The sequence below is a fragment of the Mobula hypostoma genome, chromosome 7, assembly GCF_963921235.1.
Source record: "Mobula hypostoma chromosome 7, sMobHyp1.1, whole genome shotgun sequence".
NCBI classification, from domain to species: domain Eukaryota; kingdom Metazoa; phylum Chordata; class Chondrichthyes; order Myliobatiformes; family Myliobatidae; genus Mobula; species Mobula hypostoma.
This window is the reverse complement of record NC_086103.1, coordinates 44688878-44716556: the sequence shown is the minus strand read 5'-3', so window position 1 is coordinate 44716556 and position 27679 is coordinate 44688878. Positions and strand designations below refer to the sequence as shown.

Here is a 27679-nt window from a genome sequence, read left to right as displayed (position 1 = left end):
CTTGTTTGGGGGATTTCGTCCATTCTTCCTTGAAAAAGGCTTCTAGTTCTGTGAGATTCTTGGGCCGTCTTGCATGCACTGCTCTTTTGAAGTTTATCCACAGATTTTCGATGATGTTTAGGTCAGGGGACTGTGAGGGCCATGGCAAAACCTTCAGCTTGCGCCTCTTGAGGTAGCCCATTGTGGATTTTGAGGCGTGTTTAGGATCATTATCCTGTTGTAGAAGCCATCCTCTTTTCATCTTCAGCTTTTTTATAGACGGTGTGATGTTTGCTTCCAGAATTTGCTGGTATTTAATTGAATTCATTCTTCCTTCTACCAGTAAATGTTCTCTGTGCCACTGGCTGCAACACAAGCCCAGAGCATGATCGATCCACCCCCGTGCTTAACAGTTGGAGAGGGGTTCTTTTCATGAAATTCTGCACCCTTTTTTCTCCAAACATACCTTTGCTCATTACAGCCAAAAAGTTCTATTTTAACTTCATCAGTCCACAGGACTTGTTTCCAAAATGCATCAGGGTTGTTTAGATGTTCCTTTGCAAACTTCTGACACTGAACTTTGTGGTGAGGACGCAGGAAAGGTTTTCTTCTGATGACTCTTCCATGAAGGTCATATTTGTGCAGGTGTCGCTGCACAGTTGAACAGTGCACCACCACTCCAGAGTCTGCTAAATCTTCCTGAAGGTCTTTTGCAGTCAAATAGGGGTTTTGATTTGCTTTTCTAGCAATCTTACGAGTGGTTCTCTTGGAAAGTTTTCTTGGTCTTCCAGACCTCAACTTGATCTCCATCATTCCTGTTAAGTGCCATTTCTTAATTACATTACAAACTGAGGAAACAGCTACCTGAAAACGCTTTGCTATCTTCTTATAGCCTTCTCCTGCTTTGTGGGCATCATTTATTTTAATTTTCAGAGTGCTAGGCAACTGCTTAGAGGAGCCAATGGCTGCTGATTGTTGGGACAAGGTTTGAGGAGTCAGGGTATTTATAAAGCTTTGAAATTTGCATCATCTGGCCTTTCCTAACGATGACTGTGAACAAGCCATAGCCCTAACGAGCTAATTAAGGTCTGAGACCTTGATAAAGGTTATCTGAGAGCTCAAATCTCTTCGGGTGCCCGAACTTTTGCATGGTGCTCCTTTCCTTTTTTTCACTCTAAAATTGTACAAAACAAAAATAATACACTAATCTTGCTTAAAATGTTGAAAAGAATGTTTCATCTTTAACTTTACGACTTTTGGAGATCAGTTCTTTCTTCTACTCACTTAACTATTCACAGTAACAGAAATTTTGACCAGGGGTGCCCAAACTTGTGCATACCTGTACATACGAACAAATGTATGGTCCCCCTGCTGGTATTTATCCTTGCAAGTGGAACAAATGCTACACATGTACCTACACTGCCTCCCTCACTACCATTCAAGGCCCCAGATAGTCTTTTCAGGTGAGGCGACATTTCATCTGAGAGTCTGTTGTGGTCATCTACTGTATCTGTACATTGGTGAGACCCAACGCAGGATGGAAGACCGTTTCACCGAGCACTGATGTTCCGTCCGCCAGAAAAAGTGGGATCTCCCAGTGGCCACCCATTTCAATCCTACTTCCCATTCCCATTCCAACATGTGAATCCATGGCCTCCTCTACTGCCAGGATGAAACAGAGCTTGGTTCTTTGTCCACAGATGTTGCCTGACTACTGGAGTTTTTCTATCTGATCAAGTGAATATGGGTTCCTTGAAAGCTCAGCTTGTGTCCAGTGGAATCCCAGTGGGCCTTAACACTGGATGTTTAGAAGTACGTATTTGTCAATGACTTCTGAAATGTAAGGGACATGAATAAGTTGTTGGTTGATGATACTAAAACTGGTGGCATGGCTGCAGGAAGATAACAATGGACTGGTCAGATTTGTACAAAGGTAACAAACTGCATTACTTTCAGGGGGCAAACAAAAGCATACATAGTAATGTTCTAATAGGTGAACAGGAGCAACGGGAGGTTAGTGTGCACACCCACAATTCCCTGAAAGCAGCATGATGGTTAAGGTATTTAAGAAAGCATTCAGATCACTTATTTTACTGGCTGAGATGCAGGATGCAAGCAGGAAGGAGATGCTAGGATTGCATAAAATGCTAATTGGACCAGAGCTGGAGTAAGAGTATATAGACCTGATCACCACAGCACAGGAAAGATTGTGACAGCACTAGAGAGTATGCAGAGAAGATTTACAAGTTTGTAGTAAGTGAGTATTGTTATGAGGATACACAGACTACAGTGCTGCTTGCTTTTCCTTTGGAACCCGAACTTAGAGGAAAGATTTAATGAAGTGTATAGTTATGGGAGATTTAGATGGGCTATACAGGAAAGAAATTGCTAACAGGGGAATAAAGGTTTAAGTTAATTATTAGAAGGCTAGAAATCAGTTTAGAAAAATAAATTCACACAAAGAGAAGTGGGGCTCTTCCTGAAATGGCAGTGATGACATAAATTCCTAATCACATTTCAGAGATACCTGGATATGCTCTTAAATAGCTTCAACCTGCAAGGTCATTGACTGAGAGTTGGGTATTAGGAGTATTTGTACTTGTCTTGGTATTGGTGCTAGTAGCTGAGTGCTCCTTACACACAGGAAATTTCAGTGATTCTCTATTGCACACATAAGATGATGAAGAGAATATTTTTTGAAGTTTCTTTGAGGCTAAAAATTCTTATATGCAAACGATTATTCAAACAAATTAAAATAACCAAAAACTTCAATATCTTGAAGAAAACTGGAGAAATATATTCTTATTCAGTAGAGTTATCCAACTCTAATGGTAAAATGTACATATTGTTATGTAGATGTTAATATATGGAGCACATAAGTCTCAACTAAATTACAGAATATAGGAAAAATCCTTAGGGAAAAAAACCTGGCAAGACAACAATTGATAGATATTGGAAATAATGAAGCAATATTGCATGGCTATAAACAGTTACACTTTACATTCTATTAAATACTAAATATAGCTAATATCATAAAAACATGCAAAGCACGAATAGCTTGCCAAAATGTCACTACAGTAAGACCAAACAATCACTTCAGGAAATAACAAGTGCTCTTTAAAAAAAACACAGTGCAGGTTGTAAAAATGTACAGAAAATAACAGAAAACCAGGTAGCAATCTTTATGTACAAATTGTTCTATATATCCTATGCAAAGATTCTGAAGGTTGCTATGTGTACTTTCAAAATAATTAAAATACAATAAAATGCAACAGACTCTAAACCAAATCAAATGCAAATATATCATAAGATCTAATAAATTTTACAAACTGAAGTTCCAAAAGGTTGCCTTGTGTTGAGGGAAGTCATTATAAAAGCAGAATAAAATATTTTTCCCTAAGTGAATGTGAAAAAAAAATCCATTTGCATTCTTTCTTTGAGGCCAATTATCTCTAACATCACTCCTCACTATCCGGAAAGTTGGATCGATCCAATTAAAGTTGAACATTACAGATGCAGAAGAATTCCTCAGCAAGACAGGAAGAACATTTATGAAAAAATATTACATCAGATGAATTAAATAATAAACAAGATAAATGGCTTTTTTAGCGTATTTTGATAGTCGATGCTACCTTCAAACAGGCTGTTGTTGTTGTATGAATGATTAACTAGTGATGGTGTGATATAGAACTTATCACATTCTTTTTGTCCATTTTAAATTTGTATTTTGTGCGTACTTCATTTTTTCCTTCTTAAATGCATATCAGAATTTATGAAAAATTATTTTGTTTGGAAACAGAGCTAATTAGAAATCTTTGCTTAAACAACTACTGCAAGTCAGAACATCCTCCCCCCCACCCACATTGTTTTTAACATACTGCACATAAATTAGAAACAGAAAGAACAAAATAATTTTATTTATTTTCAAAGCAGCATGACCAGTGTAATATTGAAATCATTTTACCTTAGAGGAGTAAGTGTGTCCGTCGGAACCACAGACAGAACTGGGGTGCACCCCAGTACAGGACTTGCATCTGACCAGACTGGTTGCTCCCACCCACTGTTTATGAGGAAGGCTGTCCTTTTTCTGCCTGACACTGGAAAGCATAATAAAAATGCATATACTAAATGACAAAGCCAAGGCAAACCTTTGTTTCATTATTTTAAAAGCATGAGATTTCAGTCCAGATTCAAAATGATGAACAGCTAAGTTTGAGCACGCACAGCATCAGATTCACACAACAGCAGAATAATTGGATGTTTGTGATTTGCAGTGTACTGCGCTCTCTTCTTCATCAGCCATGGTGGCTAAATTAGACATTGCTGCAAAAGGAGTGCAGGGATGTAATACATAACCAAATCTTTTCTTTTCAATCCCATGCAGACAGCACCCAGGGCCTCATGCTGTCTGCTCATTAATGTGATTGCAGCATAAGATAGCACTAATCGTATTGTTGACATTATCAATGCCTTAGCAGGGCTGGGGATAGGTGAGTCACTGGCACAAAAACAAACCTTTTGACCTACGACACCTATGTCACCCCTCAGCTTCCTTCATTCCAGGGGAAATAAGCCCAGTCTACCCAATCACTCATCGTAACTGTCGTTCAATTTAGGAAATATCCTGGTGAATCTCCTCTGCACTTGCTCCAGTGCAATCCCATCCTTCTATAGTGTGGCAACCAAAACCACACACAAAATTCCAAGTGCAACTTGTTACAAAAGTAAGTCTCTAGACCAGAGGTTCCCAACATTTTTTATGTCACGGATCCTGAGAAATCCGTGGATCCCAGGTTGGGAACACCAGCTCTAGACTATAACATCATATTTCCTCATTAAATTAAGTCATAACAGCTTTAGTTGTTGAAAGCAACTTCCACAACATCCTTCTGTCAAATGTTTAGACTTCTGATTACAGGAGTGATCCTATGGGATTAAAGAAATGCTTACATAGTATCATTGTTTAAAAACTGAGGAAGAGGTGAACCAACTAATTACAGGCTACTCCTGACGAAGGGTCTCGGCCTGAAACATCGACTGTACCTCTTCCTAGAGATGCTGCCTGGCCTGCTGCGTTCACCAGCAACTTTGATGTGTGTTGCTTGAGTTTCCAGCATCTGCAGAATTCCTGTTGTGACAGGCTAGTTAATTTGACTTCAGGGGTGTGCAGATTATTGGAATCAATTCCAAAGCTTTGAAAACTAAAAATCAACAAGGGTAACAAAGAGAATCAATGAGGCTCACGCAGCATGTGAGGATTTCACTGAAATGTCTGACAAGGCCCCAAATAGCAGCCTCTTCCATTTGGTCCCAAGGGGTGCTGCCCCAAAGGAGCACTGGTGACCTTCCCGGTGACGCAGAGTTTGACACCTGCTCGGGAAAACAGTCTGGGTGTGGTGGAGAAAAACTGCTGCAGGAGATAGTAGTGGACGAAGGCTATTGGAAGAATGGATGAGCAAACCTTCGCAGAGATTGTGATGGTCCTGGGCTTTGGGGCTAGAGGATGACGTTCCAGGAGTTCAAGGTTGAAGACACAGGGAGATGGCGAGTGGTTTTGGATGAAAAGAAGACATGAATGGAGGTTAAGGTTGAGTTTAGGGGAGGAATGACAGGGGAAAGACTTCTGACATGGGACAAAGAAAGACTTGGACTCCTGCAGATCAAGTGGGTATGTGGCCTGACGTTGCTTGGAGAACAGGGATAGTGTGAGAACTGCAGTGAATGAGAATGGGGCTGGAAGAGGAATAACAAAAGGGTGAACTATCTCTAGATGCCTTAGTATTGTAAGCAAAGACAGCTCATTTCCATTGGTGGCTGAATATGGAGCAAAAGGAAAGAGTCAAGGAATTCTCACACAACAATCAAAGAGGATAAGTGAGAGAATGAATACTAGAATACAAGTCACTTCATCACAAGTGATTAATGAAATATTAATAAAACAAAAGTATCAAAGGAAATATTTAGAAATAGGCAAAGAAATGCAAGGCAAGAATACAGAGTACACCCTTCCCTATTATCATTTCTATGAATAAATCCTTTTTTTATATGAAGATATGTTCATATAGGGCGAAGATATCTTATGAAAGACCCATTCATGAAAGACATCTCATGCTAGAGATGTCCAACACACTAAAGACACTACCCTTTGCTTCCTCGTCCAGATCAATCTGACTCTCCAGTGCTTTGCAATATAGGACTACATTATTTAGTTACAACTTACATTTCTGCAGTTCTTATTTAATGCTCTTAGTCTGTTATTGGATAACTGGAGATCATTAAGGAAATCTTGTTCCATTCCATGTTCTTTCCCCGTTAACTTTCCTCCTTTGCCTATGTTTTCCACGCTGCAGCTGCAGATGTGAAACCTCAGGCTAAGGTACATATCCAAGAGTAAATGTAGTAACATTTGCAGATGTCTCAGAATCTCATGTGATCATATATTATATGATAGCACTTCCACAAGTCACTCAAATGTGAATTGGCATCTATAATCATTACTCAAGTGCACAAGCAAATAGATTTTCTTCAAAATTCCATCCACCATACGCAAACAGTAAAGTCCTAAATCTTGCTGCACTGAGTAAATGTCAAGTATATAAAAAGAATATTCCTAGTTTTACCAGGGTTCTTTTAATGTATCCAAAGGTAGTGATGGGCAGAAACTGCAAAATCTCTGTAATTCTGTCAATCAAGGGATCCTACAACTTTTGCCCTAAGAATTCAAAATAATTATCACATGCCAGTAACACCAGGAAATGTACAGCAGTAAGACAAGAAAAATACTGACTAACTGAGAAAGCAAGGATTAGAGAGAAAGTCAAAAGGGAGAGAATGAAATAAATAATTATGAAATAACTGTACAGAAAATATTACATAAGAGCTTTGTAATCATTACCAATGTTACATTACATTTAAAGGGTTTTTCCTTAAAATTCTTCAAAAATGTTGCAGACAATTCTTCCTCCATTTATTGGTTTCAAAACCTTAAAATAATTTTGTTTAGGACCTAATGTGAATATTGTGGAATTAATTCCACAAATACATTATACAGCTCCAGCACAAAGATTTTGCCATAAAATTCTGCAAACATACCAAAAGAATATAAGGATTGTGCCCTCTTTCTGGAGGTTGAAGGCCCAATATCTGCACGTCTGAGAGTCTGGGGCCTGAGGCAGCCTGTCCTAGGTTGGAGGCCTGTGTGTTATGTGAGAGGAGAGTGGAAAACGGGTTTGTTTTCGGGTTAGTAACGTACTATTCTGTTGTTGGTTGTGCTTGTGATAGTCTGCTAAACATTGTGGGCATGCTATGTTAGTGCCAGAATGTGTGGTGACTCTTGCAGGCTGCCCTGCTCATCCTTGGCTGTGTTGGGTGTAAATGCAATTGACACATTTCACTGTATGTTTCAATGTACATGACAAACAAATTTGAATCTGAACAATTCAATAAGATCGTGGCTAATCCAATGCTGGCCTCAACACCACCTCGCACTCATTCCCCATACGCGTACCTGCCTTGCAATGTTAATGCCCGTCAATCTCTGTCAATATATTTAATGATGTTGCTTCTTGAGCTCTCCAAGCTGGAGAAATGCAAAAATTCAAACACTGAGGGAAGAAATTCTTACCACCTCTGACTTCAATATTCAAACAGAAAGATGCCTAACAGTACAAGAGAAATGATGTTCAGGAATACTGGAATGGAAAAAGGAAATGGTAAGTGCAGTGAAGGGAACCTAAATCAAGGCTGAAGAGTGGAGTTTTAAGAAGACATTTGAAATTTAGGATAGAGGTAGCAGGCAAAGAAACTTTGATAAAATGATTCTGAGAGAAGACAATGGGAAGAATTAATCAAGTTGTAGAGATTAATGGAGGTGAGAGAGTAAATCAATATTCCCAAATTAACTGCCCCAATTACCTCGAATGGTTCTCCATCAACAGTTAGCTGGGTGGGTATGTTGTCATTTGGTTCCATTCTTATCTGTCCAGTTGTAGCTAAAAAAAAACTTCTGTAATCTCCTTGAGCACTGGAGTCCCATTCCCATGGCTTTTTATTTCTCATCTACGTGGTGCTACTCAGTTACATCACCTCAAAAATCAGTAAACGTTTGCACGTACACTAGCAAACATCCAGCTTTACCTGACCACCAGTTCTGATGCCTTCACCTTTGCTGCTTTCTCAGGTCCCATGCCTGACATCCAGAACCGATGAGCAGGAAGCTCCTTTGTTGAAATATTGGAAAGACTAATACCATTGCCTCTGGTCACTGCCACCAGGTCTATTCCCTTGCTCCTGGTAACTATTTCAGATTACACCACACAGTTCTCAATCCTTCTTGGCCCCAAACTGAGCTTCAGATCACATATCTATGCTATTTGTTTCTAACTCTACCTGAATGTGCCTCTCCAGTTTATCAGTTGTGCTTTTGTCACTCTTGAATGACAACCCCGTCAGACACCAGCCAACATTCAATTCTCCATGTGACCCTACTTTACATAAAATTGATTTATCTACAACTTTGCTGTGCTCTTGCTTTGATTTCTGTTCACCCATGTGCTGGACGATTCCTGATTGAACAACATCATATTTTAAAATTCTCAGTATTATCTTCTCTTTATGGCATTTCTCCCTCATCTCTGTAATTGCTTCTTGTACAATAACCCTCCAAGATAGCAGTAGTCTTCCAATTAAAGCCTCTGGATCACCCATCAATTTGATACTCCACCACTGCTGGTAGTGCCTTCTGCTGAATTGAAAATACACTAGGGCTAAGATGTTAACTGTCCTGTGCTATCACCAGTGGGATCATCAGTTGATCTGCCACCTGTCTTCAGGAGTTTTGGCCCGCTTATGATCAAGGCTCCCTCGAGGTGGTGGGCCAGCAGTGATAAAGCACCACCTCCCACTGGTGAGGTTAAAAACTTGGCATCTGCCTCTATCAGAGTTGTTGGTCGCTTCCATCCAACAGATAGTCTACTCTTCAGGTGTCTATGGAACTACTGAAGGGTTTGTAAAAGATGGGTACACTGTCTGACTATCTGCTCCTCTGGACGTACTTGGTCCACGCCCATGCTGATCCTTTCTCTGCTGCCTCAGCTACAGCCCTGCTGGTTGACTTGATCTCTCTTCTAGTGAAGCCAAGGTCACGCAGCCACTTCTGGAAAGTGAACGCAATAAAGCCGCGGCAACCTACTTCGAATGGATTACCTGCCCTATTTCCACAATACAAAGACCCTACCTACCTACAGCTACAAAAACCCTCAGCCCTTCACCATACTATCCTTCCTTGGAACACCCCTGTAACTGATCAAATTTTTTTTGATAGAGTGCCTTGAAAAAGTATTCAGTCCCCACAACTATTTTCACATTTTACTGTCTCATTTATTGAAGTAGGATTTTTTGAGATAATCTATAAAACATTGTGCATCATGTCAACTAAAAAAATGCAAAACATCTGTCAACAATGAACTAAAACTTAAAAACCAAAATGGTAAGGCTGAATAAGTATTTGTCCTCTTTGTAATTACTACACTAACTTTCTTCAGGTGCAATGCTGTTTATTACCTTAACAACTCACTCCAAAAATTGAAGGATCACCTGTTTTCAATGAATTCATAAGAATAAATCCCCCCTCTCTCTGTAAGGTCCAACAGTATAGTAGATTTTTAATGGACCAAATCAAAATGAAGACAAAAGAGCATTTAAAACAAGTCAGGGAAATGATAATAGAGAAGCACAAATCTGGGAAAGGTACAAGACCATCTCAAAGGCACTGAACATACCTCAGAGCTCAGTGCAGTTCATCATGAAAAAGAAGAAAAATATGAAACTACAGCCACACTGCCTAGGTCAGGCCGCCCCTCTAAACTTAGTCACAGAAGAATGGCACTTGTGAGAGAGGCTACTGTGATGCCAACAGTCACTCTGAGTGAGCTGCAGATGTCAGTGGCTGCAAACGCAGATGAAGTTCATGGCTCTACAATCTCTAAGGCCTTGCACAAAAAGGGTATTTATGGAAGAGTGGTAAAGAAGAAACCCTGGCAAAATAAATAGCATACCCCTGCCCGTAAAGCCTTTCCAAAGTGTCACTATTGTAAAGATGTGGAAGAAGATCTTGTAGTCAGATGAGACTAAAGTGGAACTTTTTGGCCTCAACACTGAGTGTGTAAATCTTATACTGTGTATCAGCCAGGTAACATCATCCCCACTGTAAAGTTTGGTGGAAGTAGCATCATGCCATGGGGATGCCTTTAGCAGGGACTGGAAATCTGGTCAGGATTGATCGGAAAATGAATGCTGCTAAATACAGAGAGAATCTGGATTAAAGACCTGCCAGCCTCTGCCAGAAAACTTAAACTAGGGAGGAAGTTCATCTTACGGTGGGAGACTGACCCAAAGCACACTGCCAGAGCAACCATGGAGCGGCTTCAAATGAAGAAAGTTGATCTACTGGAGTGTCCTAGTCAGTCCTGACTTTTTTTTAGAATTTTTTTTTTGCTCAGCATAACAAAACTTTCAATTTCCAGATACACTTACATTTACATTTCTTCCCCTCACAGATATCAGGTATCAGAACACTTCTATCAAAATACAGACATCACCACAACGTCCTATACAAAAGCCCTTATTAGTATAGCAGACAGGTTTACACCTATATACTACAGAAAAGGTTGCCATGTTTTATGACAAATATTTGTTTTTGAGTGTGCCATACATGTCAAAAAGTCCAAAGGAATGTATTCCATGATTAATTTACGCCAACCAAAAAGTCCAGGGGCCTTATTGGATATCCAACAAAGTAAAATGTTCTTCCTTGCACAAAAAGTCAGGATGTTAAAAACACAAAATACTCTGCAGATGCTGGGGTCAAAGCAACACTCACAACACGCTGGAGGAACTCAGCAGGTCGGGCTGTTAAAAAGTTTTTTCTGATGTGCATTAATAATACGACTGCTGGGTAAGCCTAAGGGAAAAGACACTGGGTCCAGTTCAAGCTCCATCTCAGAATCTTTTCCATTTCACCCAAAATATCACTCCAGTGTGCCTGAAGCTTGGTTCAAGTCCAAAAACAGTGGGTGAAAGTTCCAGTATTTACCTTACAGTTAGAACACATTGGAGAAACCCCGGTCTTAAATTTCGAGAAACTATCTGGAGTCAGATGGGCTCTATGCAGAATTTTCAGTTGCAATGCTTTAGTTCTATTACAAACTGAAATTTTCTTTGCATTATCACAGACGTCTTCCCATGTTTCAGCTGTAATTTCTCCTCCCAGCTCTTTCTCCCAGACCCTTCCCAGTTGCTCAGCCTCTCCACAAGAACATTCCCTCAGGACACTGTAAAAAATATTAATGGAGACTTCATCCTTAGAATGAAACACCCTCTTTTCTATGTCAGAACTATAGAAATCAGTCAACAATGAGGTTTTTTTCTGTCTATAATCTCTCATCTGAAAGAAACAAAAAAGATCCTTGTTGGGTATGTTAAATTTCTGTACTATTTGACTAAAACACATCATCGTTCCTTAATCAAACAAATCTCCTAGATGGAAAATACCCTTAGAAATCCCAAGTTTAAATCCAGAATCCATTATGCCAGGCTGAAAATCTGGACTGCCGGTTATTGGACTGATGAGTGATATTTTTGCTCCGTTGCCCTCAATTGTTGCAACATCCTCCAAGCCCTGACTGTATTAATTGTTATTGGATTGCAACAACACTCCTTAACTAGTTTCATCTTATTGAGGAAAAGCAAATTAATAAGAGGGCATTTTGCTTGTGAAGTTTCAATGTCTAGCCAAATTGAGGAGGGGTCCCTGCAAACCCAGTCAACCACATAAGATAAAAAGGAACTTAATCGATATTTTTTGATGTCAGGAAAATCCAGACCCCCTAGACTACTGGGAAGCTGTCACTTAGACATTTTAATACAGGGTCTTTTTTTGTTACAGATGAAAGAGACAAACCAGCCATTTATTTTTTTTAAGTATTTGTTGGGTAAAAATGACTGGAATCATTCGTATTGGGTAGAGCAGATGAGGAAGAATGTTCATTTTGAGCAAGGATATTCGGCCAAGCCAAGAAATGGGAAGAGTGCTCCATCGCTCAAGATCCTGTTTGATTTTGAAATAATAACTGTATAAAGTTAGCTTTGAACAATTGATCAAAAGTAGGTGTGATAAATATGCCTAAGTAAACAAGATATTTGATTCTCTTGGCAAAGCTAAAACTTTTGTGGACACATTGGGTTAAAGAATGTCAGTCCTGATCTTAATCTGATTGAACAAATTTAGGTAAAATAATAATGTTAACATAGATATGAAAGTCAAATGTTACTGTTTATTGTCTTCATCTGCTCAGTTTATCAATCAAAAATTTCACACTATCCATTTAGACCCTGCCCAACCTAACAGTGCAAAACAAAGCCAAATCCCTGTATGAATCAAAGGTAAAGGAGTCAAATTAGTGACTCATCTCAATGGCACTTTGGGTGTTGATTTGTCACTCACTGAATTTTTTCCATTGTAACACTTTGGAGATGTGAGAAAATAAAAATATCAGTATTTGTAATTTCACGCAAAAGCAAATATTTTATGCAACTTTTCTTTTCAAGCTGCAGGATGTTTTGTTTCTGTTTAAGATTTTTTTTCTTCCTAGCAATTTGATGAAAACCCATGAACAGCAAAGGAGCAATGTTAAACTGCCGATCACCTTGTCAGCCTCTTTGTAAGGGGAACCACAACAATGCAAACTATTGAGTGCCCATCTAATTTGCAGGCAATCAGTGAAAAAGGACAATATGAAGACCTGTGATAAATATGAGCTGTCAATAAAACCTGCCTTTGGCAGTTTGAATGGAGTGCAGACAAATGAACAAGTCAGGAAGTTTATTTAGACTGGTTAGTTAGGTTGGAATCTATGGTGTACATAATGGAATAGAACAATCAGAAGCAGTGGGATTTCTAGGAAAGTAAAGTGAAATTCAAAATGATATTGTTAACTTCAGGAGTCTACGGGAGCTAGCGGACATCACTGATCTCCAGATACCTGTATATTGAGAGTACGTTGGATTGGTTCTGACTGGTGGAACACTTTGTGCAAGGGATGAAATTACCCACTCAAAGCTAATTCTGGAAATAGTCAGTTTGTAAATGTTTGTTAAGTGGTTCCAGCTAATGCCACAGATAATGCTTTACATGATGTGACCTGAGGAACCAAAAAATCAATATGGACAACTGCAGTGTCAAATATTAGCAACAAGTTACAAAGAAAGACTCCAATGATGTCAATCTGAAATGAATATTTATCAGAATCAGAATCAGGATTAATACCAATGGGATATGTCATGAAATTTGTTGGTTTGCAGCAGCAGCACACCGTAAAAAAACTATAAATTACAAAAGAAATATATATAAAAAAGTAATGAAAAAAGAGATAAAAGAAGAAAATATGAGGTGGTTTACATGGGTTCATTGTTCATCCATAAATCTGATGATAGAGGGGAAGAAACTGTTCCTAAAATGTGTGTCTTCAGACTCCTGTAGCTCCTCTTTGATGGTAGCATTGGGGAGAGGGCATGTCCTGGGTGATAGGGGTTCTTAATGATGGATGCTGCCTTTCCTCAGTACTGGGGCAGGTAGTGTCCATGTATGAATTGGCTGAGTTTACAACTTCCTGCTGCTTTTTCCTGATCCTGTGCAGTGGCCCCTCCATACAAATCAGTGATGCAACCACTTAGAATGCTCTCCTATATCTGCTGAAATTTGTTAGAGCCTTTAGTAACATACAGTACCAAATCTCCTAATGAAATATATCTGCTGCCATGCCTTCTTTTTAAGTGCATTAGTACACTGGGCCCAGGATAGATCTTCAGAGATGATGACACCCAGAAACTTGAAACTACTTACCCTTCCCAATGCTGGTCCTTTGAGGAGGAGCGGTGTGTGTTCCCTTGACTTCCTCTTCCTGAAGTCCACAATCAATTCCTTGGTCTTACTGATGCTGAGTACAAAATTCTTGTTACAACACCACTCAACCAGATGATCTATCTCACTCCTGTATGCCTCCTTGTCACCATCTGAAATTCTGCCATCAATAGTTGTGTCACTGGAAAACTTATAGATAGTATTTCAGCTGTGCCTAGCCACACAGTCGCAGGTGCAAGGAGAGTAGAGCAGTGAGGTAAGCACGCATCCATGAGGTGTGCCGGTGCTGTTTGCCCATGAGATGCTATTCCATTCTGACTATGGTCTCCCGACGAGGAAGTCAATGATCCATTTGCATGGAGGGTACAGAACCCCAGGTTCTGGAGTTTGTTGATTAGTACTGAGGGCATGATGGTGTGAACACTGAGCTATAATCAGTAAACAGCAGCCTGACTTAGATATTGCTATTGTCCAGGTAGTCCAAGGCTGAGTGGAATACCTTGAATGATACTGTATCTACCATAGACCTATTACGTCTACAGGCAAATTGCAGCAGGCCCAGGTCCCTGCATAGGAGGTAATTGATTCTGGCCATGACCAACCTCTCAAAGCACTTCAAAGCACAGAAGGTGTGAGTGCAACTCACATGTGAAGTGTGTAAAGGAAGGAGAAAGACTTGTATTAATAAATTGCACATTTCACATCTTTTTCAGAATGTCCCATTGCAATTCACAGCCAGTGAAACACAATAACTAATTGGTATACATCAGTCTTCCAAAGACAGCTTGAACACCTGCTGGTAGGAATATTAACTGAATGATAACATTGGCTAAGATCTTCTTTGCAAATGAGCCATGGTATCTTTTATTTCCACGCAGACCAACTTCAGAACCACATTTAAGTTTCAGCCTAGATTTTTACGGCCAAAGCTCTGGAGTAGGATTTGTACCCAGGCCGTTATTAAAGAGGCAAAAGTCAAAGAGTAATATAGCATGGAAAGAGGCCATTCAGCCCAACTTGTCCTTGTTGAGCATGGAGTCTACACACCAGTATAATATCCTTCTAAACTCCTCCTATTCAATGTTGTTATTGAACCTGTCTCAACCATCCCCTCTGGCTGCTTCTAAACCTTTTACCTTAAACCTATGGTCTCCAGTTTCAGTTTCCTTCCCTTCGATAAAGGATTATGTATGTTAATCCCAGTTATATCACTTTATACAACTCTATAAGGTCACCCCTTAATCTCTTACGCTCCAAGGAATAGAAGTCCTAGCCTATCCAATCACTTTTTATAACAAAGGCTCTGGAGTCCCAGCAGTATCCTTATAAATCTTCTTGCACTCTCTGATGTCCTTCCAACAAGAGGGTGACCAAAACTATTCACTATATTCCAAGCGCTGTCTCACTAAGATAAGCTATACAACAGAGTGCTATAAGGTAAGCCACAGTTCACAGTAAGTCAACAGGCTCCCATCATAAAGAATTGAAGAGATATGACTGCATGAATTCAGTTTGGGCACTACCACAAGCATGTCTATAATAAGGCAGCTCCACCCATGGCCAACATTTATCTCTCAACTGCTATGGTCAGAAGTTCTCACCTGCTTCTAAAGGGCAACCATTATACCAGTGCCCAAGAAGAGTAGTGAAAGCTTCCTTAACAACTATCATCCTGTAGCACTCATATCTATGGTGATGAAACGCTTTAAGAGGTCGATCATGACTAAACTCCTGCTTCTGCAAGGACCTGGACCCACTGCAATTTCCCTACTGCCTCAATAGGTCTACGACAGACACAATCTCAATGGCTCTTTATGTGGTCTTAGATCACAAAGTAAACATCTATGTCCATGTTTAACACCATCACTCCTACAGTCCTGACTGAACAGCAAAGAACCTGGGCCTCTGTAACTCCCTATGCAATTGGATCCTTGACTTCCTAACCAGAAGACCACAATCTGTGCGGACCGATAATAACATCTCCTCCTCAATGACGATTAAGTCTGGTGCACCTCAGGGGTGTGTGCTTAGTCCACCACTCTACTCTCCCTATACCCATGACTGCGTAGCTAGGCATAACTTTAATGCCATCTATAAAATTGCTGATGATACACCCATTGTTGGCAGAATCTCAGATGGACACAAGAGGGCATACAGGAGCAAGATATACCAGATAGTTGCACTCAACCTTGCACTCAATGTCAGTTGGACCAAAGAGCTGATTGTAGACTTCAGGAAAGGTAAGACGAGGGAACATGAACCAATCCTCACTGAGGGATCAGAAGTGGAGAGAGTGAGCATTTTCAGGTTCCTGGGTGTCAGGATCTCTGAGGATCTAACCTGGTCCCAACATATCGATACAGCTGTAAAGGCGGCAAGGCAGCGTCTATACTTCATTAGGAGTTTGAGGAGATTTTATTTGTCATGTGATACACTCGAAAACTTCTACAGATGCACCATGGAGAGCATTCTTACAGGCTGCATCACTGTTTAGTATGAGAGGGGGGTGCTACTGCACAGGATTGAAAGAAGCTACAGAAAGTTGTAATACTAATCAGCTCCATAATGAGTACTAGCCTCTGTAGTATCCAAGACATCTTCAGGGAGACGTGCTTCCTAACGATGGTGTCCATTATTAAGGATCCTCACCATCCCCGCCATCTTCTCATCGTTACCATCAGGAAGAAGGTCCAGAAACCTGAAGGCACATACTCAGTCATTCAGGAACAGCTTCTTTCCCTCTGCCATCTGATTTCTAAATAGACATTGAAACCATGAGCACTACCTCACTTTTTGAAAATATTTCTGTTTCTGCACCACTATTTTTAATTTAACTGTTTAATATATATATTTACTGTGATTCATTTATTTAATTTTTTTCTATATTATCATGTACTGCATTGAACTGCTGCTGCTAAGTTAACAATTTTCATGACTTATACCAGTGATACTAAGATCGATTCTCATTCTTCCTTAGGCAGTTCCTCAGAATTGAGAATGACTTGCTTTCATTCTATTTCATGCATTTTGAACCATCCAATATAATGAGAATCCACAGATACTTCCATAGCTGCGCATTGGGGCTGACCGGAAGTGCACTGAGAGCGGTAAGCGTAAAGGTGGAGGGCTTGCTGTTCTGGTTAACAACAGATGGTGCAATCCTGGTCATATTATGATCAAGGAACGTGTTTGTAGCCCAGATATTGAACTTTTTGCTGTTGGACTCCGGCCATATTCTACCGAGATGCAACACTGGGCGTCATGGGAGGTTGTTCCTGCCTGTGGCCATCGAACTTTGCAGCTCCTCCCGTGGAGGGTCAGACACCCTGAAGCCAATAGGCTGGTCCTGGACTTATTTCCATCTGGCATAGTTTGCATATTGTTGTTTGATTGTTTGTGGTTTTGTATTGCTATATTTATGCTCTATTCTTGGTTGGTGCAGCTGTAACGAAACCCAATTTCCCTCAGGATCGATAAAGTATGTCTATCTATCTATCTATCTATTTGGGCAACTAGCAGGGGCTCCTTCCACTATTTACTCTTGGCTTCTGTGCACAGGGTTCTCAATACCAAGCACCTTCTTCACTTTGACCAGTCATGGGCCACAAATTCTTAACAGACAGCAGGGATGCTGGTTTTTTTTAAGGAGCCTTTATGCTGGTCCTTGTATCTTATCCCCTGTTTGCTTGATAATCTTTTCCTGCGACAAGCATGAAAATTGATTATCCGTTTCAAAAATCTGGCATGAATTTTGCAGGGACAGTAGTCATTGTAGTCAAGTTTATTGTCATTTATATATATGTATATAACATATATTACTGCATAATGTATACAGAAATGAGACATTTCTCTGAACCAGGGTGTAAAACGCAGGAGTACATATAACACACAATAACTAATGAAGGATAAAATCTACAGATGAATTACACATAAATAACAGACTAAAGTGCATTAATATTAAATATTATAAGGTACGGAACAGATTAACCAGTGACATTTCGAACACGATGTGGCGGGGAGTTCAGAAGCCTAATGGCCTGAAGGAAGAAACTGTTTCCCATCCTGACCGTTCTTGTTTTTATGCATCGGAGTCTCCTGCCTGATGGTAGAAAGTCAAAGAGGATGCTGGATGAATGGGTGGGATCCTTAAAAATACCACGGGTCCTGCACACGCAGCACTCCTGATAAATGTCCCAAAAGGATGGTAGGGAGACCCTTATGATCCTCTCAGCTGTTCTTTCAGTCCTTTGTTGGGACTTCTAGTCCGATGCTTGACTACTCCTATACCAGATGCAACTTGTCAGGACGCTCTCAATAGTGCTCCTTTAAAATGCAGTTAAGATTGGGGGGTGGGGTGGGGGCCTTGCTTGCCTCAATCTGCTTATAGAACTTCAATAGCAAGATGTAACCTCAGAGGTCTTAGCACAGGTGCTGAAAGGTTTGTAGTGTCAGCTGAGAACTCTGCAACTGCTGGGCCAACTTGTGTCACGTAATCTTATTCTGTCACTGTGGAGCATTGGTCCTGGTTCTAGCCAGAAGGTCATGTTCAAGGCTGCTTTAGAGTTATGATACTTCATTTTCAATGCTGCTCTGCAGCTATTATCAGAATTCAATATTGGCATTTGTACAGCTACTGTCAAACATCTGTTCAGTCAGCACATGTTTCACATCTGGTGTCCAAGGGGCATTGGAGTTGGCACTTTTTAACTGTACAGCGGGACTGCAGCACGAGTTGAAGCACATGACAGGAATCAGAGCTGACGGAATGTGCAAAACAGGCTATGAGACTGCCATGAGAGGTAGACTGACACAAGTGAACAGCTGCACAATGCAAAATAGAAATTGAAAAGGTCATGATCACCTACCCAGCAGAAAAAATTCCAACATGCTACCTGGTCAAGTTGGGCTTCAGTCATCATTGTTTCTCTAGTTTATTGAGCCAAGACAGAGTTCTATTCAGTTTGTGCAGTTGAGAGCATACAGTGGCCATGTCACATTGAAAGAAACCACATGTAGAGGTAACTTCTGATCCACAGCATGAAGTTTAGCGTTTAGAATGCCAGGTGCTCCAACACAGCAGGCTTGAATGCTGCTCTGCTTTCACTGCCTGGGAACTCACGAACTTTGTCATCAACATTGCTGCCTCGATTGAGATATGATGAGGAAGATATGACTAGTTTAAGGAACAAAGCAGTAAGTACAACTTTCTTTGAAGCAAACCAGAAGTGGAACAACATCTCACTCACAAACCATCATACCATCCACTCCATCAAGCCTCTCCTGCTCCATCTGTAAAAATGACCTCATCAGTTACTTAAGAATCCACAGAACCAGACCGGAAGCAAGTCATCCTCAATCCCATGGGACTGCCTAAGAAAAAAACTGTATGGTCATTGCCTGATGGGCCAATGGCCTTGTGTATTGCTGAACACTTTCTCAGGAACAAAAATGAGCACTGTAGTACTGACTACAGGTCTGGGGCTTGGAGAAGTGCAGACAGTTCTGCCAGTCTTTGAGTTGAACAAGGATTGGTGCTCATGTAATTGACAGTGCGTGCAACTGGGTAGGGGAGAAGAGAATCAAATAAATGGCTATACTGGAGGTGGTGGTAAAGATCAGGACTTTCACTGGGAGCTAAAGGGACAATCTTGATTGGGAAGAAATGGGAGGGGTATATCTTTTGGAAAGTAAAGGGGGCCGTGGAGAAATAGAGCAATAGCTGATTGGGTAATGGAAGCTCATTGGATGGGAAGGAGGAGATGAGAAATTTGGGACTGTAGCATGGGTGCAGATATGTAGTGTCACCAAGGGTATAGTGGTTTGGTGTTGAGCACAGTATTATCCTGATGGTCCGCAGAAATGCAATATGGCCCATTTTCTTCACAATACTGAAAATGAAACACAATGTGAGGAATGGCAGACCCTGAAGCACATCTAGTGCTAAAATGGCTTAAATGTGCAAGTCTGAAACATGTTGTCCTAAAAAAAAGCAGTGACTGATCATTAATGTATTTAACCCCACAATGCAATCTGGTCTCTTGGTCGCAACTTTTTATATGGGGTATCATGGATTAGTGATCCTTACATCCTGTCGCGGCAACAACCATGCACTCAACATCAGTAAGACCAAAGATCTGATTGTGGACTTCAGAAAGAGTAGGACGAGGAAACACACACCAGTCCTCTTAGAGGAATTGAAGTGGAGAGAGTGAGCAATTTCAAGTTCATAGTTGTCGCTATCTCTGAGGAACTATCCTGGGCCTAATATATCAATGCAGCTGCAACAAGGGCACAAGAGTGGCTATATTTCATTCGGAGTTTGAGAAGATTAGGTATCTCATCAAAGACACTGGCAAATTTCTACATTTATACTGGGGAGAGCATAATGACTGGCTGCATCACTGTCTGGTATAGGGGGTGGCTACTGCACGGGATTGACAAAAGCTGCAGAGAGTTGTAAACTTAGTCAGTTCTATCATGGGGACTAGCCTCCATAGTATCCAGGACATCTTCAAGCAGCGATGTCTCAAAAAGGTGGCATCCATTGTTAAGGACCCACATCACCCAGGCCATGTCTTGTTCTCATTGCTACCATCAGGAAGGAGGTACAGAAGTCTGAAGGCACAAACTCAGTGATTCAGGAACAGCTTCTTCCCCCCTGAGATCCGCTTTCTGAAAAGACATTGTACCCATAGACGCTACCTCACTACTTTTTTATTCTTATTTTTGCATGACTTACTTAATGCAACTAGTTAATATATACTTAGTGCAATTTACTTTTTTTCTATTATTATGTATTGCATCGTACTGCAGCCACAGAGAAAACAAGCTTCATAACATATGCCAGTGATATTAAACCTGATTCTGATTCTGTGCCATGCTTGACTAGGGTCTAACTAAGGGAAGATGTGCTTATCTGTTATTTCTTGGCTTCAGTAGTCGAGAAGAAGATATAAGGAACAGATAAAGATCTATTAAATAGATAATAATATGGGAAAGTGTCAAAATTGTTCATTTTGGCAGGATGAATAAAACAATAGAATTTGCAAACAGATTAATCATTGTCACATGTACTGAAGTATAGCGAAAAGTTTATCTTGCATACTAACCATTCAATTCATTTTATTTCAATGGTGCATTGAGGTCGTACTGGGTAAAGCAATAACAGAATGCAGAATGAAATTGCTAAGTTAAAGAGAAAGTTCAGTGCATGTAGACAGCAAGGTGCAAGGCCAAAGGCCATAATGCAGTAGACTGTGCTGCCAGGAGTCCATTTTACCGTACCAGGTTACCCTTCATTGGGAGAGGGGAGAAGAGAGAATGGGAGAAGCCTTCGATTACATTGGCAGTGAGAAATTAGATGGAGTCCATGGAGGGGAGGATGGTTTCTGTGATGTGCTGAGCTGTGTCTACAACTCTTTGCAGTTTCTTGTGGTCACATTTAGAGCACTTGCCATACCACGTTATGATGCATCCAGATCGGATGCTTTCTATGGTGCTTTGATTACAACTCAGTGAAAACGGTCAAAGGGGACAGAAGCACATCATTTAATGATGAGAGCTGGCAGAGTTCAGAGATGCAAGGGAATCTATAGGTTGCAGTGCATAATTCATAATAGATTGCCTTATGAGGAATATTTATGTAATGCCCTGGTTGCCAGTTTTACTGCTATGCTGTGGGTAGTTCACTTTGGCTGTTCTGTAACAGCAGTCTGTTCTGCTTTCAGCCTGTTTGTTTTATCGTTGAATATAAGGAATGCTGAGGAATGTGTGTCATCCAATCAGGATGGTGGAACTGGGAGAAGGTTCCAAAGAAATCTGAGGGGAGAGGTTTTATGAGGGGCACAAAAGTTGGTCTTGGTTTTTTGTTCAGCGGAAGATGAAGAGAGAAGACGCTGGAGAGAGCCAGTTGCAGCATTTGATCCAGTGGGAAAATGCGAGTGGGAAAATCCGGCAGGAGGTCTACCAAGGATTGGTGAATAAGGCTTTTGGAAGATTTGAGCTCCAACCTGTGCACATTTGACTGTTTAATTATGATGGGCCCTTTTTGTTTTTTTTCTTTCTTTTCTTTACTCACTCTTTGGTTGAGGTTCACAAACATACTTCTTTAATATTGTTATTTCTTGCCGACGGGCTACCGCAGGGCAGCAAAACACGCAGCATGTACACAAGTAGGGACTTGGGTGGGCGAGACATCCCGACCCCATGGATTTAGCGGGACCAAAGTCATATACACTCTGGACAGATGAAGCCTGAGAAGGGTGGGTTCTCACAGTGGAATCCAGTGCCTGTTAGTGAGGGGCTAACAAGCCACATTTCCAGAAACACCCAGTAAAAGGGGTTTCATTTAGAGGTGCCAAGCTTCTAACCAGTGGAGTATAGAAGAGTGAGAGTGAACTTCATTGATACATTAGAACTTGAGAGGTCTTGATGTGGAGAGAATATAAATACTGTATGTTGGGTTCTCAGTAATATTAACTGTAATGTTAACTGTTAATAATAAAATGGCTTCTCTGTAGTGTTATAATGAAATGGCTTCTCTGTAATGTTAACTGATGAGGTAATGTTTCTTTGTAGCTGGAATGTTTGGGTTATAACTATAGATAATGGGAAACTAACCAATGGAAGTCATGTTATTCTCTCTGTATGTGTGGGAACCTGAGTGAGTGCACAGGAATTTCTGCGAGGAGAGGCGAAGAGGAAGGATGTGAGGGAAGCTGTCTGGTAGACCACCGTGGTTGGTCCCAGTCTGAGGGTCGAGGAGTTCAGAGGAGATCGAATGGTGGAGAGAAGACCCTGGTTCTTGAGCTCCAACGATTGTGCACACTGTTTAACTTTGATAAGTGTGGTGCCTTTTTCTTTTATATTTTTGTTTCCCCACTAGCCACATAGTCACAGTAAGATTTATAAAGTGTAATGATTTAATCGCTTATTGTATATTGTCTGATTTTTGCATTGTGGGTTTGTACTGGGGTACATTACACAGCATCCACACAAACTTGATTACCCAGGTTGGCGGGACTGAGGGCGTTTCCCCTGGACGTACACGAGCTGAGCGAGTCGGGGGCTTACATCTATATTTCCAATGTATTTCTATTTATTACTTCAAATCAATGGCTACAAAATCTGAACAACAATATTCTAAACTACCATCTTCAAGACAGCTTTCAACTCTGAATAAATTAGAATCTTCTTGTTGGTTTTCAAAAAGTAAAGCAAATTGTATAAAATTTAATTTTAGAGATCTGAAATTCTTACCACATTTACCATTTATTTCCCATGCTATCAATCCCTTCCTCTTTTCACGATAAATATCCAATTCTTTCCCATTCCTATTTATTTTTCAGCCGGAAGCATTCCAGTGTTAGTTAAGGACTGCATGATCACTTTTACTCTCCCAGACGCATTCTCCCAGAAACACGCTCCCATAGCCTGAGCTAACTCGAAGCATATTTTTAATTTATTCCAAGAAATACTACAATAAAGCTGCATCTTACGCAATTATTCTAAACAAAATCAACACAGCCTGATCTGTCACAATGGTGGGGCATTGGGAGCAAGGGTGGACCCAAATGCAAGACACATCTTGTGAAGTTACTTAGATTTAGTTTATTGTTCGATACCAGGAGAGCAAGGCAGGAGCAGGAAATAGCCAACTGGACAAGGACTCAGGACTACGACTAGGCTGGGATCAAGGGTCTGGGCTTGGACTCGGAATCGGCTCCCAGAACTAGAAGAGACATGAAGAGGCTAGGGTATGGACTCCGAGCCAGAGACTGGGCAAGGACCCAGTACCTGGGTCTTGCCTCGGGCTCGGACCCCAGAACCAGGCATGGACATGACATGGGCTAGGGAGAGGAGGAACATGGGAACACAGAGCCTCGGTCTCCGGGAGCAGGTACATGGAACCATGGACACGTACACAGAACACAGAGTCGGGACCCCTCCTTGGGTACAGGACATAGGGTCGGGACTCAAACACAGAACAGAGAGCTGGGACCCTTCCTTGGGTACAGGACATGGGGCCGGGACTCGCACACAGAACAGAGAGCAGGGACCCTTCCTTGGGTACAGGACATAGGGCCGGGACTCATGACCCTCCACGGGGCAACGGCAAGACGGCCTGACTTACCCCACAGAGGAAAGGACAAGATAGGACAGAACATGACCCCCCGCGGGGCAACGGCAAGACGGCCTGACCTACCCCACGGAGGCGAGGACAAGACAAGACAGAACATGACCCCCCGCGGGGCAACGGCAAGACGGCCTGACTTACCCCACGGAGGCGAGGACAAGACACGACAAGACATGACCCCCCGCGGGGCAACGGCAAGACGGCCTGACTTACCTCACGAAGGCGAGGACAAGACAAGACATGACCCCCCCGTGGAGCAACGGCAAGACGGCCTGACTTACCCCACAGAGGCGAGGACTAGACAAGACAAGACCAACACGAATGAACACCAGACAGTATCTATCTAGCTCCGGTGATGGAACTAGACCGAAGTGCAGGTGGGGGCTGCAGACAAGGGCTAGAGGTGAGAGGGGCAGAGAAGAGATTCAGACAAGGGGGTAGGACAGGAATCACAGACCACCAGGGCCAGGACTTGACTCAGAACTGGGAAGCCGCAAGGGCCAGGACTTGACTTGGCGCTAGAATGCCGCCAGGGCCAGGACTTGACTTGGTGCTAGAATGCCGCCAGGGCCGGGACTTGACTTGGTGCTTGAATGCCGCCAGGACCAGGACTTGACTTGGTGCTTGAATGCCGCCAGGGCCAGGGCTTGACTTGCTGCTAGAATGCCGCCAGGGCCAGGACTTGACTTGGTGCTTGAATGCTGCCAGGGCCAGGGCTTGGTGCTAGAATGCTGCCAGAGCCAGGACTTGACTTAGAGCCTCCGGGTAGTGCCGAGCTCTCGACTCGGCCCGGGAACAGTAGACAGCGGTTCTTGATTCCCTCCGGCAGGTTAACTGACGGACCCACCTTGATGAGGAAACTTTGCAGGCTCACTTTGGCGAGGTAACTGGACTGGGTTGCTCCGGTGAGGAAGGGCAAATTACCGGCACTCGCTTCGGCAGAGACTAGACTTGCTCTGGCCAGATGACATTGGCACGCCGTGACTTTGCAGACTTTGCAGACGCTCTCGCACCGAACGGCTGAAAGCCGGAGACCATAAACTACCGGTTCAGCCAAGTGTTAATTGCCTCTAATCACCAAAGTCAAGGGACATGGGAAAACAGGGAATCAACAGTCCGGATTGTAACATAAACAAGCTAAATTTAAAGGGACCCCGATCCGGACCATGACACTGTCACTGATAATTTACTAATTAAGTAGATCTATGTATACCATTCAAATTATTTTTAATTGACAAATTCATTTATGTCTTCCCAAAACATGAAAAAATCTGATGTACAGTTTCATATCCACTGACAACTCAGTAATAAATTGCCTGACAGGGAGAAGGTAGGATAATGGGGTTGAGAAGGAAATAGATCTGCCATAATGAAATGGCAGAACAGACTCAATGGGCTGAATGGCCTAATTCTGCTCCTATGTTTATGGTCTTATAGTGTAAAGCTGAGGAGTGAAATCCGGGAACTTGACTGAAACATATGAAATTCAGAGGTCCTGATGTGGAGAGAATGCAAATATACTTCACATATATTTCTATTTCTTTCTTCAAAACAATGGCTATAAAAATCTGAACTAGAGATATCCTAAACTACAAATTCATGACATATACCAGTGATATTAAACCTGATTCTAATTCTGAGGAGCAGGTTGAAATGTCAAGAAAATGAAAGAGGATTTAGTTTAACTAGGTGCAGACTAGACAGATCAATAGATATGCTTCCTTGCTGTATGCATAGTTCTGTAATCTCTGTAACACTAAAATCTTGAGTTGGTTACACAGACTTTAAATTAATGGCAGAATATTTACTCACAGAAATTCTACTGCACAGCTCAATACTTTGCTACAAAAAGTGAATTTTATTAAAATGCTTCTAGTTCCTTTATCTGTATGCTGTGTGTACAGACAAACGATCAGGCAGGTGCAGCAGTGAAAAGATTCTCACAATATCTGTGAGGCCTGTTTCTGCATAACCCCAAAATACAGCTCGTTTTCATGGTCTTGGAACATTATCACGTTCAGTCACACCCTCAAGTGGTCAGTTATGATCCCACTAATCCTAATCTCCTGATCTAAAACAGTCATATGCTTTGATTTAAAGGGTTAATCCTTGACACACTTCTCTAATCTTTCACCCTACAATCTTCCTCAGATTTCTGAGAACCACACAACTACGCTCAGCAGTCCAACACTGTGGAATACAAAACTAAAATAAACTGTTGACAGTAATCCATTATTGCCTTCATTATAGAAAGTGTTAAAGTGTCTAATTTCTCATAATGATAAAATATACCACCCTGTTAACACAGCAAACAGCACTAATAAAAATATGTCTGAGTTCTGAGTGCCTGACTGATGAGCTTTGTATCATTGAGACCAAATTTCTATGAGCAACCATTTGAGAGTAATGACATGATCAGATGTGTAACCATCAGCAAAAATGGGTGAAGAGCATTCACGATAGAAAGTGCCTGGCTGAATTTCCTGATTCTACCTAGAAACCAGCACAAGCATATTCCAATCCAGAAAACATCAATTTTCATACAAGTAATGCTTAAAAATGGCCAGGCGGTGCAACCATATCTCTAGGATTTTAGATTAATCCCAGGTTTTTAAAATTACGCTGAGATTCCCAACAGAAATTATATCCAATTTGAACTGATTTCCGGATGATTGCCACTCAGGCACAGCTGTTGCTTTGCCATGTTATCGACACTATTCCTAATTCTGAATATGCCTGTTCTTCATGTCAGAGTTATTGATTGTAAGCGGTAGCATTTTTGTTTTCCTGTCCATTACCATTGGGGCTAATTGGACTATACAACATCACTGTTGTTTGTCGAAAGCGATAGCTTAATTAGTGTAAGTTCCCCTCGTACTTCATCGATGGTACCGTGTCAACCAGTGATCCGTCTGTCTGCTCAGCACTCAATGGTAATGTAGATGAAGGCACCTGTAATTATTTCATGATGGTTCTTACAAAAGGGAGAAAGAGGTCATAATTTGGGATGTTTCATTTCTTTCACACATATCTACATTCGGTGGCCACTTTATTAGGTACACCTGCTCATTAATGCAAATATCTAATCAGCAGATCATGTGGCAGAAACTCAATGCATAAAACCATGTTACCATGGTCAGGAGGTTCAGTTGTTGTTCAGACCAAATAACAGAACGGGGAAGAAATGTGATCTAAGTGACTCTGACTGTGGAAGGATTGTTGGTGCCAGACGGGGTGATTTGATTATCTCAAAAACTGCTGAACTGCTGGGATTTTCATGCATAAGTCTCTAGAGTTTAAAGAGAATGATGCAAAAAATTGGAAAAAAAAACATCCAGTGATCCTTGGCATCCATTTTGGTGGGCCTTATGTTTTCTTCTGTGCACAGGATAGGAAAAGCAAACTTAACAGGAAGTGCATTATTTTGGAAGGAGGCGATGTAAAGTAGTTTCCACAGATCCTCACATTACACAGTGAATATGCTGTTTAGGACTTGATTGGCTGGATTAGTTAATAGGTGACAGAATTAAAGTTGATTACAGCCTATCGCCCAACTCTAAACAACAAACAATGCTTACGCTATCAATAAATGGGGTCTTACCATCCTAGATAGTGATACCTTGCTGACGAGATTTGAAAGTGGAATG

General features: G+C 41.3%; 1 protein-coding gene across 3 annotated transcripts in view; it reads right to left on the bottom strand.

Annotated features, from left to right (window-relative positions):
* spock1 (SPARC (osteonectin), cwcv and kazal like domains proteoglycan 1) overlaps positions 1 to 27679 on the bottom strand; it is a 520348-nt gene that overhangs the window by 127004 nt on the left and 365665 nt on the right. For all 3 annotated transcript variants that reach the window (XM_063053347.1, XM_063053348.1, XM_063053349.1), the window contains one exon: positions 3944 to 4076. In XM_063053347.1, the coding sequence (XP_062909417.1) occupies positions 3944 to 4076 (133 nt within the window). The remainder of the gene's footprint in view (positions 1 to 3943; positions 4077 to 27679) is intronic.